This window comes from Drosophila mojavensis, unplaced genomic scaffold (assembly GCF_018153725.1).
Source record: "Drosophila mojavensis isolate 15081-1352.22 unplaced genomic scaffold, ASM1815372v1 contig_136, whole genome shotgun sequence".
Lineage (NCBI taxonomy): Eukaryota > Metazoa > Arthropoda > Insecta > Diptera > Drosophilidae > Drosophila > Drosophila mojavensis.
This window is the reverse complement of record NW_025318667.1, coordinates 30972644-30998234: the sequence shown is the minus strand read 5'-3', so window position 1 is coordinate 30998234 and position 25591 is coordinate 30972644. Positions and strand designations below refer to the sequence as shown.

The 25591-nt window shown below is 39.5% G+C and overlaps 2 protein-coding genes and 1 non-coding gene across 6 annotated transcripts in view; 2 read left to right on the top strand and 1 right to left on the bottom strand.

The window, feature by feature from the left end:
- Positions 1-22449, top strand: part of LOC6586276 (mitochondrial import inner membrane translocase subunit Tim13) — an 83465-nt gene extending 61016 nt beyond the window's left edge. Inside the window, exons 1-4 of one of the 4 annotated variants that reach the window (XR_006357342.1) lie at positions 4251-4632; positions 4683-5115; positions 5221-5306; positions 21923-21938. Coding sequence is in view for 3 of the 4 variants with exons in the window: in XM_032733208.2 (XP_032589099.1) it covers positions 8048-8114; positions 21923-22263 (408 nt within the window). In the remaining variant the exon portion in view is untranslated. Of the gene's footprint in view, positions 1-4250; positions 4633-4682; positions 5116-5206; positions 5307-7832; positions 8115-21922 lie in introns of those variants that run through there. The other 3 variants (XM_044009204.1, XM_032733208.2, XM_044009203.1) reach the window with 3 other exon arrangements.
- Positions 22450-22544: 95 nt separating this feature from the next.
- On the top strand, positions 22545-22945 carry LOC6586275 (mitochondrial import inner membrane translocase subunit Tim13). The gene has a single exon (XM_002011858.4). It carries the CDS (start codon positions 22554-22556, stop codon positions 22815-22817), a length of 264 nt encoding a protein of 87 aa, XP_002011894.1. The 5' UTR covers positions 22545-22553; the 3' UTR covers positions 22818-22945.
- Positions 22946-23864: 919 nt separating this feature from the next.
- Positions 23865-23936, bottom strand: Trnag-ccc. The gene has a single exon. It is a non-coding gene; the product is annotated as a tRNA-Gly (tRNA).
- Positions 23937-25591: the final 1655 nt, after the last annotated feature.

Sequence of the window (25591 nt, the reverse complement as noted above, 5' to 3'; positions counted from 1 at the left end):
TATGTGGATGTAGATGCAGAAGTAGATGTACGGTTTGGTAGATGTAGATGCAGAGAAAGATGTAGAGTTGGGTAGATATAGATGTAGTTGCAAAAGTAGACTTTGGGTTGGGTAGATGTAGATGTAGATGCAGAAGATATTTATGTAGTTGCTGAAGTAAATTAAGAATTAAGTATATGTGGATGTAGATGCAGAAGTAGATGTAAGGTTTGGTAGATGTAGATGCAGAAGTAGATGTAGAGTTGAGCAGATGTAGATGCAAGAGTATATGAGGAGTTGAGCAGATGTAGATGTAGATGCAGATGTACGGTTTTGTAGGTGTAGATTCAGAAAGATTCAGAGATGGGTAGATTTAGATGTAGATGCAGAAGTAGATGTGGGTTTGGGTAGATGTAGTTGCAGAAATAGATTTAGAGCTGAGTATGTGTGGATGTGGCGCAGAAGTAGATGTGGGGTTGGGTAGAGGATGCTGCAGAAGTAGATGTGGAGCTAAGCAGATGTAGATGCAGAAGTAGATGTAGAGTTGAGTATATGAGGATGTAGATGCAGAAGTTGATGTAGGGTTTGGTAGATGTAGATGCAGAAAAAGATGTAGAATTGGGTAGATATAGATGTAGATGCAGAAGTAGATGTGGGTTTGGGTATATGTAGATGTAGATGAAAAAGTAGTCGTGGGGTTGTGTAGGTATAGATGTAGTTGCAGAAGTAGATGTGGGGTTTGGATGCAGAAGTAGATGAGTTGGGAGTTAGGAGTTGAGACTAGTTATACACAGACATATGTAAATATAGACAAGAAAGAAAACTAGAGTACTCGACTAGATACATTCCAGAACCAAACTAATAAACAAGTAAGAAGACTCCAGTTCAGACTGGGAGATACCCTGAACCCTCCATTCTGATATTCTACTCATTCTGCACTTATTTTATGCACACATGCATACACAGGCATCCACACACACGTATGATCACGCGATCTGCTGAGTGCTCAGTAAGCAGGGACTGCGCTTAGACTGCGCTGCAGTGTGCGCTATATTATGAGAATTTAATTGTTGAATAATTTCTTTTGTAGACTTACAATCTTAATGAAACTTTTAGAGCGTGATTAAAATGTGTGTACATTCCAAAGTACAAGTCTCTAGTACTTGAAATTCGTTTTTTACGTATTTGTGTGCGAAGGGGCGTGGTATCCAAAATCTGTAAATTACAAAATCTTCACTCAGTAAATCTGAAGTTTCGAGGTCCAAGAGTGTTCAAATTAGGCTGAAGAAACCAAATAAATTTATCGATCTATCCGATGAGTTATCGAAAAAATATGATAAACTTGTTCTGCCTATGGTATACATAAGTATGCATGCCAAATTGAAGCTGTAGCTCTTATATCTTCGGCTTGCTCATACGGATGGTCGGACAGACGGACAGGGCTTTATCGACTCTGCTCGTCGCCTTGATAAAGAATATATATACTTTGTGGAGTCTGCGATGATTCCTTCTGCCCGTTACATACTTTTTCACAAAACCATTATACCCTGATTTCCCATTTTCAATGGGTTCAGGGTATAAAAAGCACATTTAGTTCGGTTGAAAATTTAAATTTCGATATAAGTATGTATTTAAATATATAAATGCAATAAGAAACTCATTGACTTCTACAGTGTATAATATTTATCCTAAAATATTTGAACTTAGGGTACCTACAAGTTAAGCGCTCCCACACTAGAGCACTAGTGATTGGGGACGCTGTGTTTGGTTCTTGTGAATATAATCAACTTTGTGTTCAATGAAATAATATATTTTATATAATTTAGTAACAATAGATCTAAACTCTTTCTAGTCCGAATATGAGCTGGGCCAAATCAGTTCTACCGGTTGGGTACCGGTTGGACTCTACAGCCTCCTTAGATTGTCGATAGTCTTAACTCTTCCCCATCTAAATATCTGCGTCGTGCAGAACAGTGTGCATATGTCCATTATAATGATATTCATCCAATATAAATTGCCCAATATTATGATATTTATCCAATATAAATTGCCCAATATAATGATAATTATCCAATATAACTTTATTATCGATAGTCGATAGTTCAGGAGTCCATAAATTAACAAAAACCGATATTGCATAAATTGCGTACAAGCATTCATTAAAAATGTAGAAACTCTAGCAATAAAGGTGTAGCAGATATAATTTTATAACTGGTTTTCGATAAGGTTTTTTATCGATAAAAAAGATCGGTGTGAGTTATCGATTTTTAATGATAAACTCGATATCCGCGCTGTAAATACGGACATTTAAAAAAATAAGAGTCTCTAGCTCTTATATCTTCTGAAATCGACGGGTTCATACATACGGACAGACGGACGAACAGAACCCACAAAGTATATATATTCTTGATCAGGGCGACGAGCTGAGTTGATTTGGCCCTGTTCGTCTGTCTGTCCGTCTGTCCGTATGTATGAACGCGTCGATTTCAGAAGATATAAGAGCTAGAGACTTCAAATTTTTTTTTTTAATGTCTGTAATTACAGCGCGCATATCAAGTTTATCATTAAAAATCGATAACTCATCCTGATCTTTTTTATCGATAAAAACCCTTATCGAAAACCAGTTATAAAATTATATCTTCTACACCTTTATTGCTAGAGTCTCAAATTTTCGGTTTTTGTTCAAATTTACCTCTCACCTCTAAATTCACCCCCTCACCATCACTTTTGTAAAAAGCGTATTTCAAATACTAGAGACTTGTGCTTTGGCAATTACATGCATATTCATGTTATAATCATAATCATGAAGATCGTACGTCCATAAAAAAAGTTATTAAACAATTAAGTTCTCATAGTAAGCGCACACTGCAGCCCATGCGTGTTTATGCGTGGGTGCGTTTGTGTGTGTATGCGTGTGTGTGTGTGTGTGTGTGTGTGTGTGTATGCGTGTGTGTGTGTGTGTGTGTGTATGTATGTCTGTGTGTGCGTACGTGCGTGTGTGTGTGTGTGTGCGTGTTTCTTGTGTAAGCTGAAAGACGCGAAAAATTATTGAAATATCTATTGCTTCAAGGGTTCTCGTAGTCGAGCAGTCTCGACTAGAGCTTTCTTACTTGTTTATTGTCTGGCTTTGTGAAATAGTTCTTTTTTGGTGGCCGATGTATTTATTTCTGTTGCCTCGCTGCACTCTCTCGGACGTTTGTTTTTGTTGCTTGTCGTTTCGGTGATCGGACGAGGACCGATGTATTCAGCGTGGTATGATCGTTGGCCCACAGATCACAAATATATTTTTTGTTTTGTGGGTTTTGTTTTTTTTATACCCTGAACCCATTGAAAATGGGAAATCAGGGTATAATGGTTTTGTTAAAAGTATGTAACAGGCAGAAGGAGGCGTGGCAGACCCCACAAAGTATATATATTCTTGATCAGGGCGACGAGCTGAGTCGATTTGGCCCTGTCCGTCTGTCTGTCCGTCCGTATGAGCAAAAGTATCTCAGAAGATATAAGAGCTAGGGAGCTGAAATTTGGCATGCATACTCATGTATACCATAGGCAGTACAAGTTTATCATATTTTTCGATAACTCATCCGATAACTTTTTTATCGAGAATAATCGAAAAATCGACATAGCTTTTTCAGCCTAATTTGAACACTTTTAGACCTGGAGACTTCAAATTTGCGTTGTATATAAAGTTAATGGATACAAAGATTTTGTAATTTACAGATGTTGGATACCACACCCCCTTCGTCACCAATTCGTAAAAAACATTTTAACCATATGAATACGCTCTGAAAGTTTCATTAAGATTGTATATCTACAAAAAAAATTATTCAACAAATAAATTGTAATAATATTGCCCACATTGCAGCGCAGCCCAAGCGCAGCCGCTGCTTACTGCGCAGTTAGCAGAGCGCGTGCTTATAAGTGCATGTGTATGTATGTGTGCATAAAAGAAGTTCAGAATGATTAGAATATCAGTTTGGAGGGTTCAGGGTATCTGCTAGTCGAGCAGTCTCGACTGGAGTCTTCTTACTTGTTTTGAATTTCGATTTTTGTTAAAATTTACCCAAATTTACCCTTTTCAATATAAATTTATAGTTGATATTCGAGGTTTTTAATCGATACAAAATAAAGGGATAAGTTATCGATTTTTAGAGATAAACTCGATATCCGTGCTATTGTAGTGACCGAAAATAAATAACAATTCGAATTATAGCTGTAAACACAGAATAGTGGGAACAAATAATAAAATATGATTCGGTATGTCATGAGCCACCCTACGGTCATTGGTGTTATCTATCTTTGTTTATCATTCGCATAGCGCAAGACATACAGATCATACGATTACACCGCAAGCACAGATTTATGATCGTACGATTGTACCGCAAGCACAGATTAATGATCGTACGATTGTACCGCAAGCAGACGAAGAATAGATGATCGCGCGACTGCGCTTAACGCCACTTAATCTTCGTGATTAGCTAAGCTGCCGATCATAATTGAAAAGATCTTTGACGATAGCAGACGCGACGTTCAGATCATATATTAAATTAAAAGCAAAACGTGGGTGAATTATTATACTACACAAAAAGATTATATCCGTGGATAGTGCGAGCAGCAAACCATTTAAATAAATGTCTAGTGATTTGGCAATAGGTACGTTAAAATACTAGTGTTTGTAATTCGCTAATTATTCATTAATTTAGGTGACCACCTTGATTTAGCTCAATAGCTAGAGCTATCACCAAAGCAAAGACTGCGAAAGAGTAGTTGGTTTTTTTTATATGACTCGTGCGGTCAATGGCACGCAGCGATAAAATAAAAGACCTGACTGCGCAGCAGATTAACCTACCACGAAGGCAAGATACCCTCACAGACACGGAGCTAACTCTCGACGGCGTAAGATTTCATTAACGGCCAAAAGAGAGACTCCACCCACAACAACCAGAAAAAAAGAAATCGGGATCTCTAAAAACAACCTACACCATGACGTAGGACAACCTCATTTAGATCTTGGCCTTGTCCAAATACATAAGTTAAGTAAGGACCCGACGGAAGGTAGAGCATTGCGTCAGCTGATGCGCTAATGCAGGAACACAGCGAAGGTAGCCAGAGCAGACTATGCGCTGCTCTGAAAAGGTTTTTATAAAACAAAACAAAACAAAAAAAAAAAAAAAAAAAAAAAAAAAAAAAAAATTAGATCAAGAGGCCTTTATGTTTTTATTTATAATGTTTTAACCCCAGCAGCTAAAATCAACATGCTATCGTCATCTTGGGCCCAGGAATACAACGGTATGCAGATATATATATAAAAACAATAAAAACGCTGTGTAAGTAATTGAATGATAAGAAAACAAGAAAAATATAAAGCTCTCTAAAATCTAACTCTGATAGACTTAAACAAAAGTATATAAGAAATATGGAAAAAACATAAACATAAACCATAATATACTTGCAGTAATGTAGTTGGAAATATTTAAATTATAATGAATTTATATGTTAATTGAATGAAAGAAATTATACAAAATTCAAAAATGAAGTAAGACAAAACAAAACAAGTAAGAAGACTCTAGTCGAGAGTGCTCGACTAGGAGATACCTTGAACCCTCCAATCTGATATTCTAATCACTTTGCACTTCTTTCTGGCATACATACATACACACGCACGTATTAGAACGCGCTCTGCTAACTGTGCAATAAGCAGCGACTGCGCTGCAGTGTGGGCAGCATTATAAGAATTTATTTGTCGAATAATATAATTTCTAGACGTACAATCTTAATGAAACTTTCAGAACATAATTATAATGTTCAAATGTATGTACATTCCAAAGCACAAGTCTCTAGTATTTGAAATACGCTTTTCACAAAGGAGAGGGTGAGGGGGTGGAAATAGGAGTGAGGGGTAAATTTTAACAAAAATCAAAATTGTATAAAATATATATAAGTCTACATTTAAGCTCTAGCTCTAAAGGTGTGGGAGATATAATTAAATAACTAGCTTTCGATAAGGTTTTTAATCGATAATAAAATATCGAGAGTAGTTATCGATATTTAGAGAAAAACTTGATATGTGCGTGATATACACGGACCTAGGAAAAGAAAGTCTCAAGTCTCTAGCTCTTATATCTTCTGAGATCGACGCGTTCATACATACGTACGTACGGACGGACGGACGGACAGACAGACGGACAGGGCCAAATCGACTTAGCTCGTCGCCCTGATCAAGAATATATATACTTTGTGGAGTCTGCGATGATTCCTTCTGCCCGTTACATACTTTTTCACAAAACCATTATACCCTGATTTCCCATTTTCAGTGGGTTCAGGGTATAATGAAAGAATTATAAAATTATAATGAAAACAAAAATGTAACACTAGAGTTAAAACTAAATGTGTAGATAATAAGAAATATTGTAAACGAACATAATTAGAATGTAAGAGAAGGTATTAACACATAAGTATAGAGTAGTATTGATTAGAAAACCTTATTATCTCCCCATCACACCTCTCTCTTAGCATGTCATGGTCTTCTGACGGTTGATTAGTTTTTTTTTGTTTAATACTGAATTAAAATGATGGAAATGAATATGAATTCATAAGTTTTTTTGGTCTGTCGACTATCCATGCCAGGATCGTGTAAGGTGTAATATAGTCCTTATAGACTTGATTAGGGATGATACAACTAAAATATAGTATTGTCAAGGTAGGGAGGGTAGAGACGAGGGACGAACAACACCTATTGTCTCTCTGTCAGTCAAGGTCATGGTTAAGTTTACCATATTAATATTGCGTGTCGGCGCATTGGTCCAAATACAGTCACTCTCGAAATATTGTTTCTGAAGCGCACTATAACTAAAGTGTGTTAGGGTGCAATAGTGTAGAATAGGTGGAGAAGAACCCCGACAATCCGGCGAGCTAGATACGAGCATAGCAAGAGTGCGCACCTCGAAGCCTTCTACACGCCATAAAGCAAGCCTGTACATAACATCCGCAGGCGACATACAGCGCTCTCGTCGAGAGAGTCGCAACTTAGTCAAACCCGTACACTACACTATATATACGGACATTTTAATTTGAGGTCTCTAGCCCTATATATTTTGAGATCGGCGCGTTCAAACATACGGACAGACGGACGGGCGCCTCTTTCTGCCTGTTACATAATTTTAACAAAACCATTATACCCTGATTTCCCATTGAAAATGGGTTCAGGGTATAAAAAGAGAGAGACAAACTGGTGACGTAAAATCGTCGGTCTCTTGAGCGTCGTTATAACCGGATTCCATTGTATATTATAATTGTATGAATCCTCATGACTAGGTTGTGCCTAACAAGTGCTAGCACCTACTTATCATCGGACTGCCATCATATGACATATGGTTCCATCATATCGAAAGAATTTGTTATCGTATTGTTATTTTCTTACTTTCAGTGTAAGCATTTCCACAGTTGGGTTCACGTTGCGAGACACACAACATAAGACGTAAAGAATTGCATTTGAAATGCATTAAACATATTTTCGCACTGCCAATGGGATTGTGGTCGTTGAGCCCATTAAATTGAATCGAATTGGAATCAAAATCAAAATCTGAACCGAAATAGAAATTGAATAACGAATGTAATTCATTGCAGATGAGAATCGAATATTCATATGTGGCACAATATCGTTATCGGTACAGCAGTTATACCTATATACCTTACACAGACGCGTATGTATGTTTGTACGCGCATACAATTGACATCAATCCCATTTTCATTTCCACTTTGAGTACGAATGGCCCTTGCAACCATCGACAGGCCAAATGTCACAAATTCAAATTTATATTCAACTAATTTTTATTTAAAGTTCGTGCAGCAGCTGAAGTTGAAGCTGGCTAAACGAGAATTGGTGGCTGACGGACAGGGCTAGGCAAGAGCGAGTACACCCGGCGACCGAGGCTGAGGCAGAGACTGGGTTAAATGCAAAGGCAGCAGGCAAACATTCAGCGAGCCGAACAGGATCGAGGATATGCGCATTTGTTGTTGTTGTTGTAACATTTATGCTTACTTAATGGCAGCGACAATCGAGCTATGAATGTTCTTAGCCTTGGCCAGCAGCGCGCTGCCACTGGCCTCCCATCCACAATGCGGAATAATAACAAGTAAGAAGGCTCTAGTCGAGACTGCTCGACTACGAGATCCCCTGAACCCTTCGAGCAATAGCTATTTCAATTATTTTTCGCGTCTTTCTGCTTACACAAGACACACGCACACACACACACACACAAACACACACACGCACACACGCCTAAACACGCATGGGCTGCAGTGTGCGCTTACTATGAGAAATTAATTGTTTAATAACTTTTCTTGTGGACATACGATCTTCATGAAATTTTCAGATTATAATTATAACATTGATGTGCATTTATTTGCCAAAGCACAATAGTATTTGAAATACGCCTTTTACAAATGTGAGGGGGAGGGGGTGGATATAGGGGTGGGGGGTAAATTTGAACAAAACCCGATATTGTATAAAGTGCATATAAATCTACATTAAAATAAATTTGGAGACTTAAGCTTTAAAGTTGTAGGAGATATAATTTTATAACTGATTTTCGCGCGTTGTATACACGGTCATTTTAGGAAAAAAATTGAGGTCTCTAGCTCTTGTATCTTCTGAAATCGACGTGTTCAAACATACGGACAGACGGACGGACAGACAAACAGACGGACAGGGCTAAATCAACTCAGCTCGCCGCCCTGATCAAGAATATATATACTTTATGGGGTCTGACACGCCTCCTTCTGCCTGTTACATACATTTCAACAAAAACAAATACCCTGATTTCCCATTGAAAATGGGTTCAGGGTATAAAAACAATAACGATGTACAGCAACAACTACAGCAGCGACAACTGCAACAACAGCAACAATAACAATTGTCACAGCCACAGAAACGATAACAAGAGCAACGTATGGCCGAACCTTCGATTTCCTCTTTACCCACTAGCTCTGCCCTTCTGGTCATGCCCGCTTTTCCCTTCCCCTTCCTCTGTCCACTGTGGGGCAGCACATTTTCCGCATCATGCTGGCCGCCAACTTTTTTGGTCATTTTGGCTGAAGCATATTGAAAAATTGTTGTTGTAGGAAAACGCCATTTGGCTATTGTTTGTCATACTTGGGCGGGAGCCGCTGCCCAGCTATTCCCGTCGAATTTTCGGTCCACCCTATTCGGCAGCTCAGCCCGGCTGTCTCGTCTGTTTGCCCACTACAGTGGATTTTCAATAAATGACTTACATAGCGCGCTAACTGTTGTCCATGCTCATGTGGCAATGGATGATTGAGAAGGAATTGGGGGAGGGTGATGGGGGGTGATAGGGGAGGAGCGGAATAGGGGCATTTGCGAATACCGCTCTTCCAATCCAATATCCAATGTGCACATCCAGTTGAACGTTCCCGGTATCGTTCGACTGTGCCGGCTTTTTGTTTGTGCTTTTAACGAGCACAGCTGCGTATAGGATGCGAAAATCGCTTTTAAAAATAATAACAATGCTGTGTGGATGCTTTCGACTGTCTCTCGCTTCACGATTACCAGCGATACTGATGGTCATAATAAAGAATAACTAGATGCTGATGATGACCAAACAGAGAAATACGATGATAACGATGGCTAAAGTTGAGCAGTTGAATGTGCAGCAGAGCTGAAACAAGCTTAACTGCATTTGTTCTAAAAGAAAGATAAGTCGAATCATTTCAATGCCAGATTTGAACAAAGTTACTATTCAATATACACAAATATGAAATATACTATAATCATCAGTTTTTAAGTTACCTACATAGATTGTTGCTGTTAAATTGGATCGTTATATTTAGTGTCTATCGACAGGAAATGTGGAATGAAGATCGTTCAGGAAAGTAGTTTTTCGCATACTCAGTAAATGAAACAAGTTAGATAGAGTACTCTAGTCGAGACTACTCGACTAGCAGATCCACTGAATCCTGCCTAAAGCTGATATTCCAATCATTCTGCGCTCTTTTCTGCACACATACAAAAACACATGTATATATACGCATGCATCCACACATACACACATTCCCATCTACATTTTATATCTTGATTTCATATTGTAAGGTCCGATTTGAAATATGTTAGTTGTCTTCGGAATCAGTATTCTGAACCGTAATAGAGTATGCTTGAAAATAATATTAAACAGACGATTTCATTAGAAGCTTTTCCTTCACTTAAATATATTTACTTGCACTAGACACTGTCAACGCTTGAAGGCAAATCAAATTATAATTCGAATCTCTTCCAGTAGGAGAAATATTACTATCTGGGATATGAAATTCAATAATGCCTAATAAATAGATTATTGAACGTTCTCGAATTGAGTATACGAATTGTGCTAATTGTATGTGAAAGGTACATATATACATATATGGATAGATATTAATGCATTGTTTGACCTGCACTGAGTTCCACAGTCTTCTAAGCATAGACTTTCTCTACAAGAAGCAATTAGTTTAACATGAACAAGTCAGAAAGCTATAGTCGGGACTCTCGACTACGAAATCCCCTGAACCATTCTAAGAATTGATATTTCAATAATTATTAGCGTCTTTCTATGAACACATAGGCATGCATGCATAAACTTGCATGGACTGCAGTGTGGGCTTACTATGGGAATTGAATTGTTTAGTAACTTTTCTTGTTGATGGACTACCTCTATGAAATTTGTAGATCGTAATTATAACATTAAAACGCATGCATGTGCCAAAGCACAAGTCTCTAGTATTTGACATATGTACGTCTTTTACAAATCTATGGGTAAAAAAAAAAAAAAAATCGAAATTATATAAAATACATATAAGTCTATATTTAAAGTTTTTAGACTGTAGTTTTAAAGATGTAGGAGATATAATTAAATAACTTGTTTTCGATAATGTTTTTAATTTTTTTTTTAGAGAAAAATTCGATATGCGCGTGATATACACGAAACTAGGAAAAAAATTCAAGTCTCTAGCTCTTATATAAGTTAAGCGCTCCCACACTAGAGTAGTAGTGATTGGGGAAGCTGTGTTGGGTTCTTGTGAATATATAACAACTTTGTGTTCAATGAAATAATATATTTTATATAATTTGGAACAATAGGTCTAACCTCTCTCTAGTCCAGTATATGAACTGAACTAAATCAGTTCAACTGGTTAGGTTCTCCCCTTGAATGTCTGACTGGACTCTCCAGCCTCCTTAGATTGTCGAAAGTCCTAACTTATATACTGAAATCGACGCGTTCAACCATACGGACGGACGGACAGACAGACAGACAGACGGACAAGGCTAAATTGACTCAGCTCGTCGTCCTGATTAAGAATATATATACTTTGTGGGGTCTGCCACGCCTCCTTCTGCCTGTTACATACATTTCAACAAAACCATTATACCATGATTTCCAATTTTCAATGGGTTCAGGGTATAAAAACAAATAGAAATGGCCTTTTTCGGTGATGCAATAGTATAGGATATAAGTGCCGCAAACACTTTCTGTACACAATCGATTGTTATTTTCCTGCTTCTCTTTCTCTCATCTCTGTTCTTGTTTCTTCCGTCTCGCTCTGGTAGTTCGTCCAGCTTCAGTGTTCAGATACTGTTTTTGTTGTCTAATGAAAACATTTGGTCGGCAAATGGAGTACGAGTAGTTATTAAAATATTTTTCCATGTGTGCCGGCCCGTGACATTTACAGGCATTCAGACAAGCAGCCAACTCACTTACACACGCACACACACACAGCTACAGTTAAGAACGATGAAATAAATGGCATATTTGTAGGTTTGTAACAAAATGCCTATATATACCTGATGAAATTTGGGCGCACACTGAGCTTGGGTTTCCGGTTGGGCGTCATGTCCTGCCCAGCCATGCCTAGCCCTGTCGTGTATAGTCAGTCGTGTACACTGCACAACTGGGTTTGGGTGCTCTTGTTGTGTGCTTGCTTTAAAGTGCAGCCTATTACCTGACCGTCCGTGTGAGCGTGTGTGTATTTGTGAGCCCGCATAAATGACGCACTGTATGTGTTCGAGCCAGTCCGTTAGAATGAATGCCCCGGGCAACACTCTCTACCCCGGACAGTGCTGCTGGCTCTGTTGGGTTTCATCCTCTTCGTCCCGCTTCGCTTCACTTTAATTTCAGTTCTGCAGAGCCTCTTTTGTGGACTTTATACCGATTTGGATCAACGTATTTAATGTGAGCATTTGTTTGTCATTTACAGTTATTGCAGCAAAAGGACACAAGCAGCCACACACACCACGCACACACATTGGCTATGTATACCCTCTAGAGGCTAGTAATTGCGTTGTGCTCGGGCTTAAAGCCGACACGAGACAGGTATAACAGGCTTAAACCAATCTACGTAGATAGGCGTAAGTAAGAGGGCTCACTCTGATTGACTGACTGTTATTGATTGACCAATGCCAAAGAGATATATTTACTTCTGCTTTCAATTATCTCAGGCTCAGGGCTTCTTGATTTCTAGAAATAGTTAACTAAAGCCTTATGACATACGCTTTGCGTGGTGTCGGCAATTGCACAAAAACAACAAGTAAGAAAGCTCTAGTCGAGACTACTCGAATGGGAGATACCCTGAACCCTCTAAGCTGATATTATACTCATTCTGCTCTTCTTTTATGCACTCATGCATACACACGCACGTATAATCACGCGCTCTGCTGACTGCGCAGTTAGCAGCGACTGCGCTTGGGCTGCGCTACAGTGTGGGCAATATTATGAGGATTTATTTTTTAAATAATTTCATTTGTAGGCATACAATTGAATTGACTATCTTTATGAAACTTTTAGAGCGTGGTCATGTAATGAAAATATGTGTACATTCCAAAGCACAAGTCTCTAGTACTTGAAATACGCCTTTTACAAATATGTGGGTGAGGGGGTGGATATAGGTGTGGAGGGTAAATTTTAACAAAAACTGATATTGTATAAATTGCATATAAATCCACATTAAAAAATTGGTGTCCTTAGCTTGTCGGCTTGTACTTGGGGGGGAGTGCTGAATTCGAGCAGCACTCAATCGCTTGGAGTTAGAAATATGTAGGTGACAAGCCCAAGCGCAGTCGCTGCTTACTGCGCCGTTAGCAGAGCACGGGCTTATGCGTGCGTGTGGATGCATGTGTATGTAGGTGTGCATAAAAGAAGTGCCGAATGATTAGAATATCAGCTTAGAGGGTTCAGGGTATCTCCTAGTCGAGCAGTCTCGACTGGAGCCTTCTTACTTGTTGAATCTGGCCCATTGTCACCAACAGCTGGTCAGTCAGTGACATTTGTATGCGTGGGCAATAAGAAGTGCGCGAGCAGGCAACTAAAGTCAGGTATTTAGTAAAAAATTAATTTAATAAACTTAGTTGCACGAGACTAAATTCGGGTTTTTATTTTGCAGTCCATATTATACCCCTAACCTCTAGGCCAGCAAAGGTCACATGTACATACGCGCTGTGCAGAGGTTAGGGCTATGAAAAAAAAAAAAACCCCGAAAAAACCGAGCAGAAGAGCAAGATGGCGAGGGATATAATATCTAATAATAATATCTATGAAAGGGATATAATATCTAGTGTAGTGAAAAAAAGAACTCAAAATTATAATCTGGGCTATTCCCAAAAAAAAAAAAAAAAAAAAAAAACAAGTAAGAAAGCTCTAGTCGAGAGTGCCCGACTACGAGATCCCCTGAACCCTTCGAGCAATAGCTGTTTCAATCATTTTTCGCGTCTTTCTGCTTACAAAATACAGACACACACAGAGATACGCACCCACGCATAAACCAGCATCGGCTGCAGTGGTGGCTTACTAAGGGAACTTAATTGTTCAATAACTTTTCCAGTGGACGTAGTTCCTTCATGAAACTTTTAGATTATGATTATATCATGAAGATGTATGTATTTGGCAAAGCACAAATCTCAAGTATTTGAAATACGCCTTTTACAAATGTGAGGGTGAGGGGGTGAATTTAAGGATGGGGGTAAATTTTGACAAAAACCGAAATTGTATAAAATGCATATAAGCATACATTAAAAATTTGGAGACTCTAGCAATAAAGGTGTAGAAGATATAAATTTATTACTGGTTTTCGATAATGTTTTTAATCGATAACAAAATAACGGGGCAATTTATCAATATTTAAAGCAAAACGCAAAATGCGCGTGCAATACACGGACCTAGGAAAAAAATTTCAAGTCTCTAGCTTTTATATGTTCTGAGATCGACGCGTTCAAACATACGGACAGACGGACGGACGGACAGACGGACAGGGCTAAATCGACTCAGCTCGTCGCCCTGATCAAGAATATATATACTTTATAGGGTCTGCCACGCCTCCTTCTGCCTGTTACATACTTTTAACAAAACCATTATACCCTGATTTCCCATTGAAAATGGGTTTAGGGTATAAAAAAACTAGTAAGAAAGCTCTAGTCGAGACTGCCCGACTACGAGATCCCCTGAACCCTTCGAGCAATAGCTGTTTTAATCATTTTTCGCGACTTTCTGCTTACACAAGACACACACACGCACACACACACACACGCATACACACACAAGCATACAGACACACATATACACACACATCATACACACATACACACACACATACACGCACACAAGCACCCACGCCTAAACACGCATGGGCTGCAGTGGTGGCTTACTATGGGAAATTAATTGTTCAATAACTTTTCTCGTGGATGTACTTTCTTCATGAAACTTATTATAACATGGATATGCATGTATTTGCCAAAGCACAAGTCCCTAGTATTTGAAATACGCCTTTTACAAATGTGATGGGCAGGGGGTGAATTAGGGGTGGGGGGGTAAATTTTGACAAAAACCGAAATTGTATAAAATGCATATAAGTATACATTTAAAATTTGGAGATTATTACTGGTTTTCGATAATGTTTTTAATCGATAACAAAAAACCGGGGCAATTTATCGATATTTAAAGCAAAACTCGATATGCGCGTGCAATACACGGACATAGGAAAAAATTTCAAGTCTCTAGCTCTTATATCTTCTGAGATCGACGCGTTCAAACATACGGACAGACGGACGGATGGACAGGGCCAAATCGACTCAGCTTGTCACCCTGATCAAGAATATATATACTTTGTGGGGTCTGCCACGCCTCCTTCTGCCTGTTACCTACTTTTAACAAAACCATTATACCCTGATTTCCCATTTTCAATGGGTTCAAGGTATAAAAATAGATAACTCATTCCGTTATCTTTTTATCGATTAAAAATCTTATCAAAAATAATTTATTTAATTATATCTCCTACACCTTAAGAGGTAGAATCTTTAAATTTTTAATGTTGACTCATATGTATTTTATAAAATTTCGATTTTTGTTAAAATTTGCCCCCCACCTCTATATTCACCTCTCTCCCATATATTTGTAAAAGGCTTATTTCAAATACTAGAGACTTGTGCTTTGGCACATATTTCAATGTTATAATCACGATCTAAAAGCTGCATAGTCCATCGACAAGAAAAGTTATTAAACAATGAGGTTCCCATAGTAAGCCCACGCTGCAGGCCATACGTGCTTATGCGTGCATGCCTATGTCTCTCTAGAAGAGTTCAGGGGACTTCGTAGTAGAGCAGGCTCGACTAGAGCTTTCTTACTTGTTTTTACTGTCAGTTTTCTCAACTCAAACATTTCTATTTACATAAATTAACAAGTAAGAAGGCTCTAGTCGAGACTGTTCGACTGGGAGATAACCTGAACCCTCGAAGCTGATATTCTACTCATTCTGCACTTCTTTTATGCACACATGCATACACACGCATCCACACGCACGTATGTCACGCGCTCTGTTGATGCGCAATTAGCAGCGACCGCGGTTGGGATGCGCTGCAGTGTGGGCAATATTATGAGTATTTTATAGTTAAAAAATTTATCTTTTAGTAAGACTATCTTTATGAAACATTCAGATGTAAGACGTAATCATATGGTGAAAATGTGTGTACATTCCAAAGCACAAGTCTTTAGTACTTGAAATACGTTTTTTACAAATTACAAAATTTTCGTATCCATTAACTGTATATACACAGTCTCCAGGTCTAAAAGTGTTTAAATTAGGCTGCAAAAAACAAATTTTCGATTATTCTCGATAAAATATTAATCGGATGAGTTATCGAAAAAATTAGATAAACTTGTACTGCGTATGGTATACACGAGTATGCATGTCAAATTTCAGCTCTCTAGCTCTTATATCTTCTGACGGACAGACAGACAGGGCTATATCGACTCAGCTCGTCGTCCTTATCTAGAATATATGTATATACTTTATGGAGCCTGCGATGATTCCTTCTGCCTGTTACATACTTTTCACAAAACCATTATACCCTGATTTCCCATTTTCAATGGGTTCAGGGTATAAAAATATTTGCTGAAAACGAATGCCCTGGCATTGGCATTGTTGAGTTTTCATTTAATTTAAGACTGTCTACGATTGCAATTAAAACGTTCAAAGCCACCTGGGATAAAGTGCTTGTTCACTCTGATATGCAATTTATATTTAATCGAAAAGCCAACGCAAAAGCTCTCGAATATGCTTGACTTATGAGCGCATACATTTTTAATAGCTTGGGCTTGCCAATTGTTACCACATTTGCAAGCAATTTAGATTAATTAAAAGGTTTTCTCAGAGATATGTTGGGCAGTGTGCTCAACCAGCGTATACCCTGTGGCCCGAGTGTAAGGTGTCGGCATGAATGATTGACATTCCCGGCTCCTTGGCAAAGACATCTGCAGTGCTTGCTTCTCCAAAAGATGTGTTGGGCAGTGCGCTCGACTAACATATACCCTGCACTTCTGGCGTATGCTTTCTGTTCAATCAATACAGGTTCCTTGACAAAGTGCTTCTTCTTCCAAAAGACTCACACTCGTTTGATTCATTCATAAATTGTAAATTCATCACAATGCAGACATTTACTAAACGTGTAGTCTCTGACATTTTGTGGTCTTCAAAACATTCCTTAAAAGGATTAGCTAATACGGCTCAGTGCCCATTTATTGATCAACTTTATTCATGTTAAGCGTAGATGTACAAATGCTGCAGTTGTGAGCAACCAGGTCTCACATACATGTCTTAGCTAGCTATATAAAACTTTTTTGTTATGGATTAAATATTTAACAATTCTTAGATTTTGTGGTTAGAATAGATGGTAAGTATATTTTAAATTGATGCTCAATCGAGCAATTTTTATTGGCCTAAAGCAGCATCGAACCCATTTAAAAGGAACAGCTCCCACTTGTTGATATGTTGATATAGGGGTTTTAAATAAGGGTGGGTAGATGTTGAAATAGAATAAAACAAGCTGTGTGTGAGGTATTGACAAAAGTATTATGCTCATTCACGAAAGTGAATTATTATACTCATTCACGAATGGGAATTAGTATATTGGTTTTGTGCAATGTCCGCCTTGCTGTCCGCCCGTCCGTCTGTCCGTATGAACGCAATCTATTTCGGCGCTATTGAAGCTAGTGACTTGAAATTTGGAACTCATACTCGTGTATATCTCCGATTTGTAAAGTGTTAAAATTTTCCTGATACGCCCACTAGGGGCGTGGCAAATCGGAAAATGCATTTTCCGTCCGTCTGTGCGTATGAGTGCGTCGATCTCAGAAGTTAAAAGAGCTAGAGAGCTGAATTTGGCATGCATACTCGTGTGTACCATACGCAGCACGAGTTTGCTTTATTTTTTCGATAAATCATTCGATAACTTTTTATCGAGAATAATCGAAAAACTGATTTTGTTTTTTCAGGCTAATTTGAACTAATTTAGACCTAGAGACTTCAGATTTACTGTGTATATACAGTTGATTGATAGGAAGATTTTGTAATTTACAGATTTTGGATACCACGCCAATTTGTAAAAAACGCATTTCAAGTACTAGAGACTTGTGCTTCGGAATGTACACACTTTTTCACCATATAATTACGATCTGAAAGTTTCATTAAGATTGTACATCTAGAAATCAAATTATTCAACAAATAAATTCGTATAATATTGGCCACATTGCAGTGCAGCCCAAGCGCAGTCGCTGCTTACTGCGCCGTCAGCAGAGCGCGTTGTCATACGTGCGTCTGGATGCATGTGTATGTATGTGTGCATAGAAGAAGTGCAGAATAATTAGAATATCAGCTTGAAGGGTTCAGGGTATCTCCTAGTCGAGCAGTCTCGACTAGAGCCTTCTTAATTGTTTTAAACTCAAAAACGTACAAATGTCACATTCGCCACTAGAGAATTGCTTATATGTACTTATACACATATACCCGATTGCTTGACTGAGTGATTCATTTTAACATCTCAATGTGAGTTTATTTCGCACTGTCTTAGTCTATTCATAAGCCTGTATACATACATATTACGAACTGTACGATAGTAAAGCGCAGATAAGAACTGCCAACATTTCCATCTGCATTTGTGGAAAACTCGCCTACCTGTCTGTCGTTAACTAAACGATTCTATGCACTGCGTGCGTGCATAAAATGATGGCAGCTTTGATGAGAGTATATGCGCCTTAAACATAAGCGAAGTATTAATCGCGGCTTTTCGACCACGTTGAGTTCAAGTTGGCTTTCGAGCGATTTGCGCGCGATAAAAGTCGCGCGTGAACGTGACAATCGACATGTTGCTTCGCGTCGGCTACATTAAAGTCGTGAACAAACAAAGCCAGTGCGCCGCCTGCCCTTATAATGTTTTTTGCTTCCCACTTGTTTACCGTTCACAAGAGGTGGGCGGACATTCACTCTCTTAAAGCTGTCAGCTCTTTCGGTCCCTTGCACAGGCCTCGACTGTCCCAGGCACGAAAGCCTCGGCCAGATTTATTTATTCACCGCTCGAGCTGTAACTTATGAAATATTTAGTCACTGCCCAAGTTAAACAAAGCGCCTATCAGCTGACCCAGCCCGGCTGAAAACTTGTTCACGTGCTCCGATATTATGGCTCCCGCATTAGCCGCCAGATCCCGAATCCAACAATTTGCACTCAATTGCAATTTCCGTGCCGTGTCGTCGGCTTTTGCGTTGCGTCATTTCCATTGCTACGTGGCCGTCTGCATCCGCTTGTCGATGTGTTGGGCGGCGTTCAACTGCTCAACTTCTCAACTGCTACACTGCTGCACCGGCCCACTATCCCGCTCTGGCCGCACTGCACACATCCTACTCGCCTCGCCGGCACGTACGAAGCGAACGGCGCTTGCAAATGGGAAATGCGCAGAAATTTGTTCAGCCATTTGTTTTTAGTTCTTGCCGATTGTTAGTTGTTCGTTACTCATTGTTCGTTATTCCTCGATGGCTGCTTACATGTTGTTCCTTCATTTTAAAATATCAATATAAAACGTGACAGTAGGCAGCTGAAATTCCTGGAGGAGCACGCTTTAAAACATATTTCAGACAAGTCCTTAAATAGGCCTGTTGGCTCGGCCAATGCTTGAAGTCCAGAAAGTCTGGAGCCTGAGTTGAATCTACAAAGGTTCCTCATGTGTTTAGCTTAAGATATACTGAAAGAAACAAGTAAGAAGGCTCTAGTCGAGACTGCTCGACTACGAAATCCCCTGAACCCTTCTAAGAATTGATATTTCAGCAATTATTCGCGTATTTCTGCTTACACAAGAAACACGCGCACAGACGCACATAGGCATGCACGCATAAACACGCATGGGGTAATAACGATTTCTGAAAAATATGTAAAAAACAAAGAAAAACAGCACCATTTGCTATATCAAAATTATAGCCCATATTCATATTTTGGTAAAAAAAAATCCGTTGCGGATTGATGGAAAAACTAATGTTAATACTTAGTCCGGCCTCCATTTGCCTTAGTCAACTCAAAAATTCCCTTCCTCATTGAAACCACTAAATTTAATAAAAGGTCCTTTTCGAAACTTTGTCATTCATTTAGAATTTGCGTTTTAAGATATCCAACTGTCTCCAATTGGCGATTTTTGGCATACACACGTCTTGTTAGATTACCCCAGACATTTTCTATCGGGTTGAGAAAAACATGCTGGCCAGTCAAGGACATCAACATGACATTCCTCCAAACACTCTTTTGTACGTCTGCTCACATGGATTCTGGCATTATCCTGTTGGAAAACCATTGGTTTCTCACGTAATTCCCTTAAATATGAAATGAGACTACTATCCAGAGCCTGAATATACTCTTCACTGTTCATTCGGTTCGTTACAAACTTTAATTCCCAGGTTCCAAATGAAAAAAATGGACCCCAAATCATGACTGAGCCACCTCCAAAGTCTGTCCTTGAAAAAAACATGGGATCCTTCCTCAAATCATGCTAAGAAGTATCAAACCCATCAGGACCATCCAGGTTAAACTTCTTCCCATCAGAAAATGTGACCTGTTAGGGTAAAAATTTATAAATATACTGTAAGCCGAAAGACGATGATACAAACGGGCGTATGTCAGATCGGTCGCAGGGTGTCTTTCGGCAAAATCAAGTTGAGCAACCTTGTGGCGACTTAGCAACTTGGGTGGTTTGGTCAGTTTAGATCTCTTTATGATTCCTGAGCTCTTAAGTACTCGCCAAACAGTCATCCCTGACATAGATTCGGCCACATGTGCGTCCAAAGCTGTACAAGCGGTTAAGCTATTGCTGGCTTTCTTAATAATTTTGCGTTTATTGTGCGCAATTAGTAACGGTTTTCACCCAGTACGTCTTCTTGAACCTTATTCTTCGGGGTTATCCAAAAAATTTTTAATTACACTTTGACTTTTTTTCAAAATTCGAAAAATACTCGAAATAGACTCTCCTGACTCGAAAAGTGAGAAAATACGGCCCTTTTCATAATAAGATAATTGTTTTCCAAGCGGCATTTCTTAAAAACTATCTAAATTTACTTAATTACAATGTCTGTAAAGCCAAAAGTCTGTTCCGCACTTAATAAATTCAAATTTGCGACAGTGGGCTATAATTATGATACACAAAAATGCAAGCAAAAATGCTAGCACAGAGCAAAAGTTAACGGTTCTTTCTTAGTTTTCCATAAATTGAAGAAAAATTTCAAAAAAATCTACTAAACATGCTCCAGTCTACAAAGTGCTGTAAAATTTAATTTTGAAAAACCTTAAAAATGTTGTTAAAACTGGCTCAAAGTTTAAGTTGCTGGGTGGGCTATAATTATGATAAGCGCTGTACATTTCGATAAGGTTTTTAATCGATAATAAAATATCGGTAGTAGCTATCGACTTTGGATGAAAAACTCGATATGCGCGTGATATACACGGACCCATGAACATAAATTTCTCTAGCTCTTATATCTTCTGAGATGGACGCGTTCATACATACGGACGGACGGACAGACAGGGCCAAATCGATTCAGCTCGTATCCCTGATCAAGAATATATATACTTTGTGGGGTCTGCCACGCCTCCTTCCGCCTGTTACATACTTTTAACAAAACCATTATACCCTGATTTCCCATTTTCAATAGGTTCAGGGTATAAGAATAATTTTTACAGTAAGTAAATATAAATGTATATGATACAACTACTTACGTATATTCCTGAAAACAATTTAGGAAATGGATGAGGAGAACAAATCTAGATATTATACATTTTAATCATTTGATATTAGTTCTTTCTTCGTTTTGAAGAAAGCTAACTCTTTCGACGAGCAAAAGTGAATTTATCTATAGACTGACGCAACAGTTCTTAAAAGTTAATTTGAATAGGTGATGTCAGCTATTTTCAGGATAAGTTCACATCCAGTCCCTGCCATAACGTTGGGCTTAACATCTAAAGTAAATGTATTTTGAGTGCTCTGTCTGACACATTTTCCTGCTTGGCAGGCAGTCCAGTTCCCATTCTCATTTGATAAGTGAGAAGTTAGCCTTGATATATTTCCCAAATTTGTAGTAAAAGAGCATAACTTATTTCCAGTTTTATCTATAGACAGCGAGGGCATGGTTAATCTACTAGGATATCTACCGAAGCGTCTGAATCGGGCCAAGTACAATGAGGACGAGCTGAAGATCAAAATCAAGAAGGCGTCCACGCTGGATACAATGCAGAAGATGCTAAGCAGGCTGTCGATTCAATGCTTTCATAAGTGTGTGCCAAAGCCAGAGGACTCCCTGGATAGCCGCCAGCGGCTGTGTATCTCCATGTGCATGGATCGGTACATGGACTCCTATACCCTGGTGGCACGTGCCTTTGGCAATAGACTGCAGGCGGAGCTGAAGGAAAGCCTCGCGCAGCAGCAAGCGCAGGGCCAGTCATGATGAACCACTCATGACATGGCAACAGCAGCAGCAGCAGCAGCAGCAACAGCTGCATCATTCGGATCTTGGGAGCAAGCAGTTCGGTGTTAGTTCGATATTACAAAGTTGCCTTTGGATTAACTGATTATTCAAATATAATTCAAAACATTTTCGATACTGGTTCGAGCTGTGAGCCACAAAAATAAATTCCAGTTAAGTAAGGTCTGCAAAGGTACAGACAGTGGGAGCAAGAGGGAGAGAGTGTGATAAGAAGGGGAGACAGAGAAAGGGAGAGTTAGCGATAAAGGGGTATGGATCGGGTATCCGATGGGGACTCGAAGGAGCTGATACGGCAGATGAAGCAACAGATTGCGTTGGCAAATGTCCAGGAGCTACTAGCCATGGTGACCTGCAAATGCTTCGAAAAATGCGTCACGAAGCCCCGCGACCACTTGAGCGGACCGGAGGAAAACTGTATCCACATGTGCATGGACCGATTCCTCGATTCTTTTCGTCTCTGTGCGCACACCTACGGACATCGACTACGGCGCGAGCTCAGCCGTCAACACAGCTGAGATGGGTATGGAGCCTTTAAACTGACCTGAGCTGACCTGAACTGAGCTCACATGAACTATTACCGGAGTGGTTTGGACCCACTTAACAATGATTTCTATAGTCAAAATACATACACACATTCACTTTATTTTTATTTTATTATGTTTTACATGTTTTTTACTTTTATTATTATTATTTTTTTTTTTGGTTCCTATTATTTTTATACCCTGAGCCCAGTGAAAATGGGATATCAGGGTATAATGGTTTTGTTTTAATTTATTTTTTGCTGTAGCTTTTTTGAATGCTCTTCTTTGAGTTGGGCCGGGTGACTCATAGTATTCACTGCATAGTGCATGCGCTTCCATGACTGCTCGGGCATTGACAGAAGGTTAGAGCTTCAGCCGCTTCCGTTAGCCAGCGCATTGTCCGAGCCTTTGAAATGCCAGCGACTAGCGTAGACCACTTCCTGTTAACCTTTTGGTCCTTTTAACCGTTGCGAGCTGCAATGGAGGGCTACCATTTGCGTATAGCTAGCCTAATGTGATTATACATAAATGTTGGACACGCGCTACTATCCAGCGAGGGTAGCTCGATCAAATGGGCTACAAGAAAAACTGGAAAAGTACATATAAAATGTTACAAACTTTTATTTATTTTTGCAATGTTCGATGTAAGCTTTTATTAGAAAATTATATAAGCATGTATGTAATTCAAGTTAATTAATAACTTATGCTTATAACTTCGGCGAGCTTTTATTTGATGCAAGAAAAGTTAATTGATTACTTTGTATCGAGCTCTAATGAGCTTTTAGGACTAGCCGCTCAGTTATGTAAGCGATGAATTTGTAATAGACCTTTAATATTTTTTCTTGGTTGTTACGATTAAGAGCTTTAAAGAGCTTTTATCGTTTCATATGCATATCTTCTTCATATCCCCATAGAGGTATTTCAACACATAACAAGTGCGACGACGTGCAAAAATTGTGCTTGTGCTCACAGTAAAAGAATGAAATGTGGAAAACTTTTTATATTAATAAAAAATGCGCATTAATCGAACACGCAATGCTGTGCGCCGGCCGGGAATCGAACCCGGATCAGCTGCTTGGGGAACAACCATGCTAGCCACTGCACCACCGGCGCTCGGTGCGGAGCTAGTGCCGAATGTCAGTTAAATGCAAACGAAAGGATGGGGCACTGGGCTGGAGTGGGATTTCTTGCAACAGCAAGTGGGATTTCTGACAACGTGCAGCTACTGCCACCAGTTGGACACTCTTGATATTCCTCCGACTAGGCTAGCACTTGTATAATGAACTGCAGTTGCTAACTGGTTGTAGGTTGTAGGTTGTAGGTTGTCGGTTGTTGGTTGTTGGTTGTCGGTGGTTGTTGGTTCTTGGTTGTTGGCTGTTAGTTGCCTTGCGGTTGAATTAAGTTGAACAAAAGCAAGAGGCTTTGCTTAGATTACGCATACGCCATGTTGCGCGTCCAAGCTTCGGCGACGCTGCCATTGCCATTTCCAGTGTGAGCACAAAAAAATGAGAAAAATGAGAAAAGGGGTGGGGCCCACGCAAAGGTGCCACAAAAGCGCAAATGTAAATGGGCTTTTTCAAAATGAATATTAAATTGCAAACAAGGCAACGTGAAGTGAGGGCTATGGGCTGAGGCCACTGGGTTGTGGGCTGTGGGCTGTGGGCTGTGGACTGCGCGAGGCGGTGCTACCGAGCCGTCATTTACATATTCGTATATGTACATCCATGTGTATGTGTATGTGCATTTGCCATACTTGTGTACACATAATGCGGCCTCTGTGGCCAAGGCAAGGGGTGAACGGGCCTAGAGCTCCTCCTTGTGCACAACTGGTAGGTAAATGAGGATTATAAACACTCCGAATCCAGAAGTCAGTGACACATGCTGGCAAGCAGCTGGGGCAGAGGCTCCGCTTGATTATGGGCGCCTACGATATCGATTCAGGATGTCGTGCTCCATGCTTATATAAATCACATAATCAACGCCAACGAGCGCATTGCGATTCAAGAGGCCGGGAACTAACTACCTTAAGCTCATTAATAGTCCATACAGCCTCATGCTGTGAACGGCTGATTGATTAATTTGCCAGGATATCCATATCAGCAAATATGTTGCCGAATGCAATTCAAATCGCAAAGGGATCAACATATTCCGACTAAAACTTTTCATTTAAATTTCAATCATTATTACTGAGAGTGCTTTTCCAGTAGACATTAAAGTCCGAGTCAATAAAAATCGAAAGAGCGAGACGAGGCCGCGATGCGAGCATGAGGAGAAAAAATTAAAGAAGATCAAGATTCTGTGCGTGCTGGCAGCTTAAGTTTCAGCTTCGAATTGAATTCGTACAATTCGGGGCCCGCTTGCGGATGAGAGGCAAGTGCCTAGCCATTCGACTGCCTCATATATGACATGGCATATGCATTGTTTTCAAAATGATTTGTGGTTCTAATTTTTCGCATACACACATGAACTTACAGTTGATAGCTGCAAAAAGTAATGCATTGTTGCCATACTTTGTCGTCGTCGTCTTTGCTTTATTTTTGTGGCTTTTGCAGCGCAAGTTGAGCGTAGCTGCCTCTCCAGCTCAGACGCAAGTCGTCCGCCAGCTGGCAAACTATGTAGCAAGTAAAATGCCACCGCATACCGCATGCGGCAACGACTGTTGCAACTGCTGCCGTTGTCTGATCATTTTATGTTGCATACGCTGAGGCGCCAAAACAAAGCAAAACTCGTTCGGTTCAGCGTTTCAGTTGCTTGGAAATTTATTCATG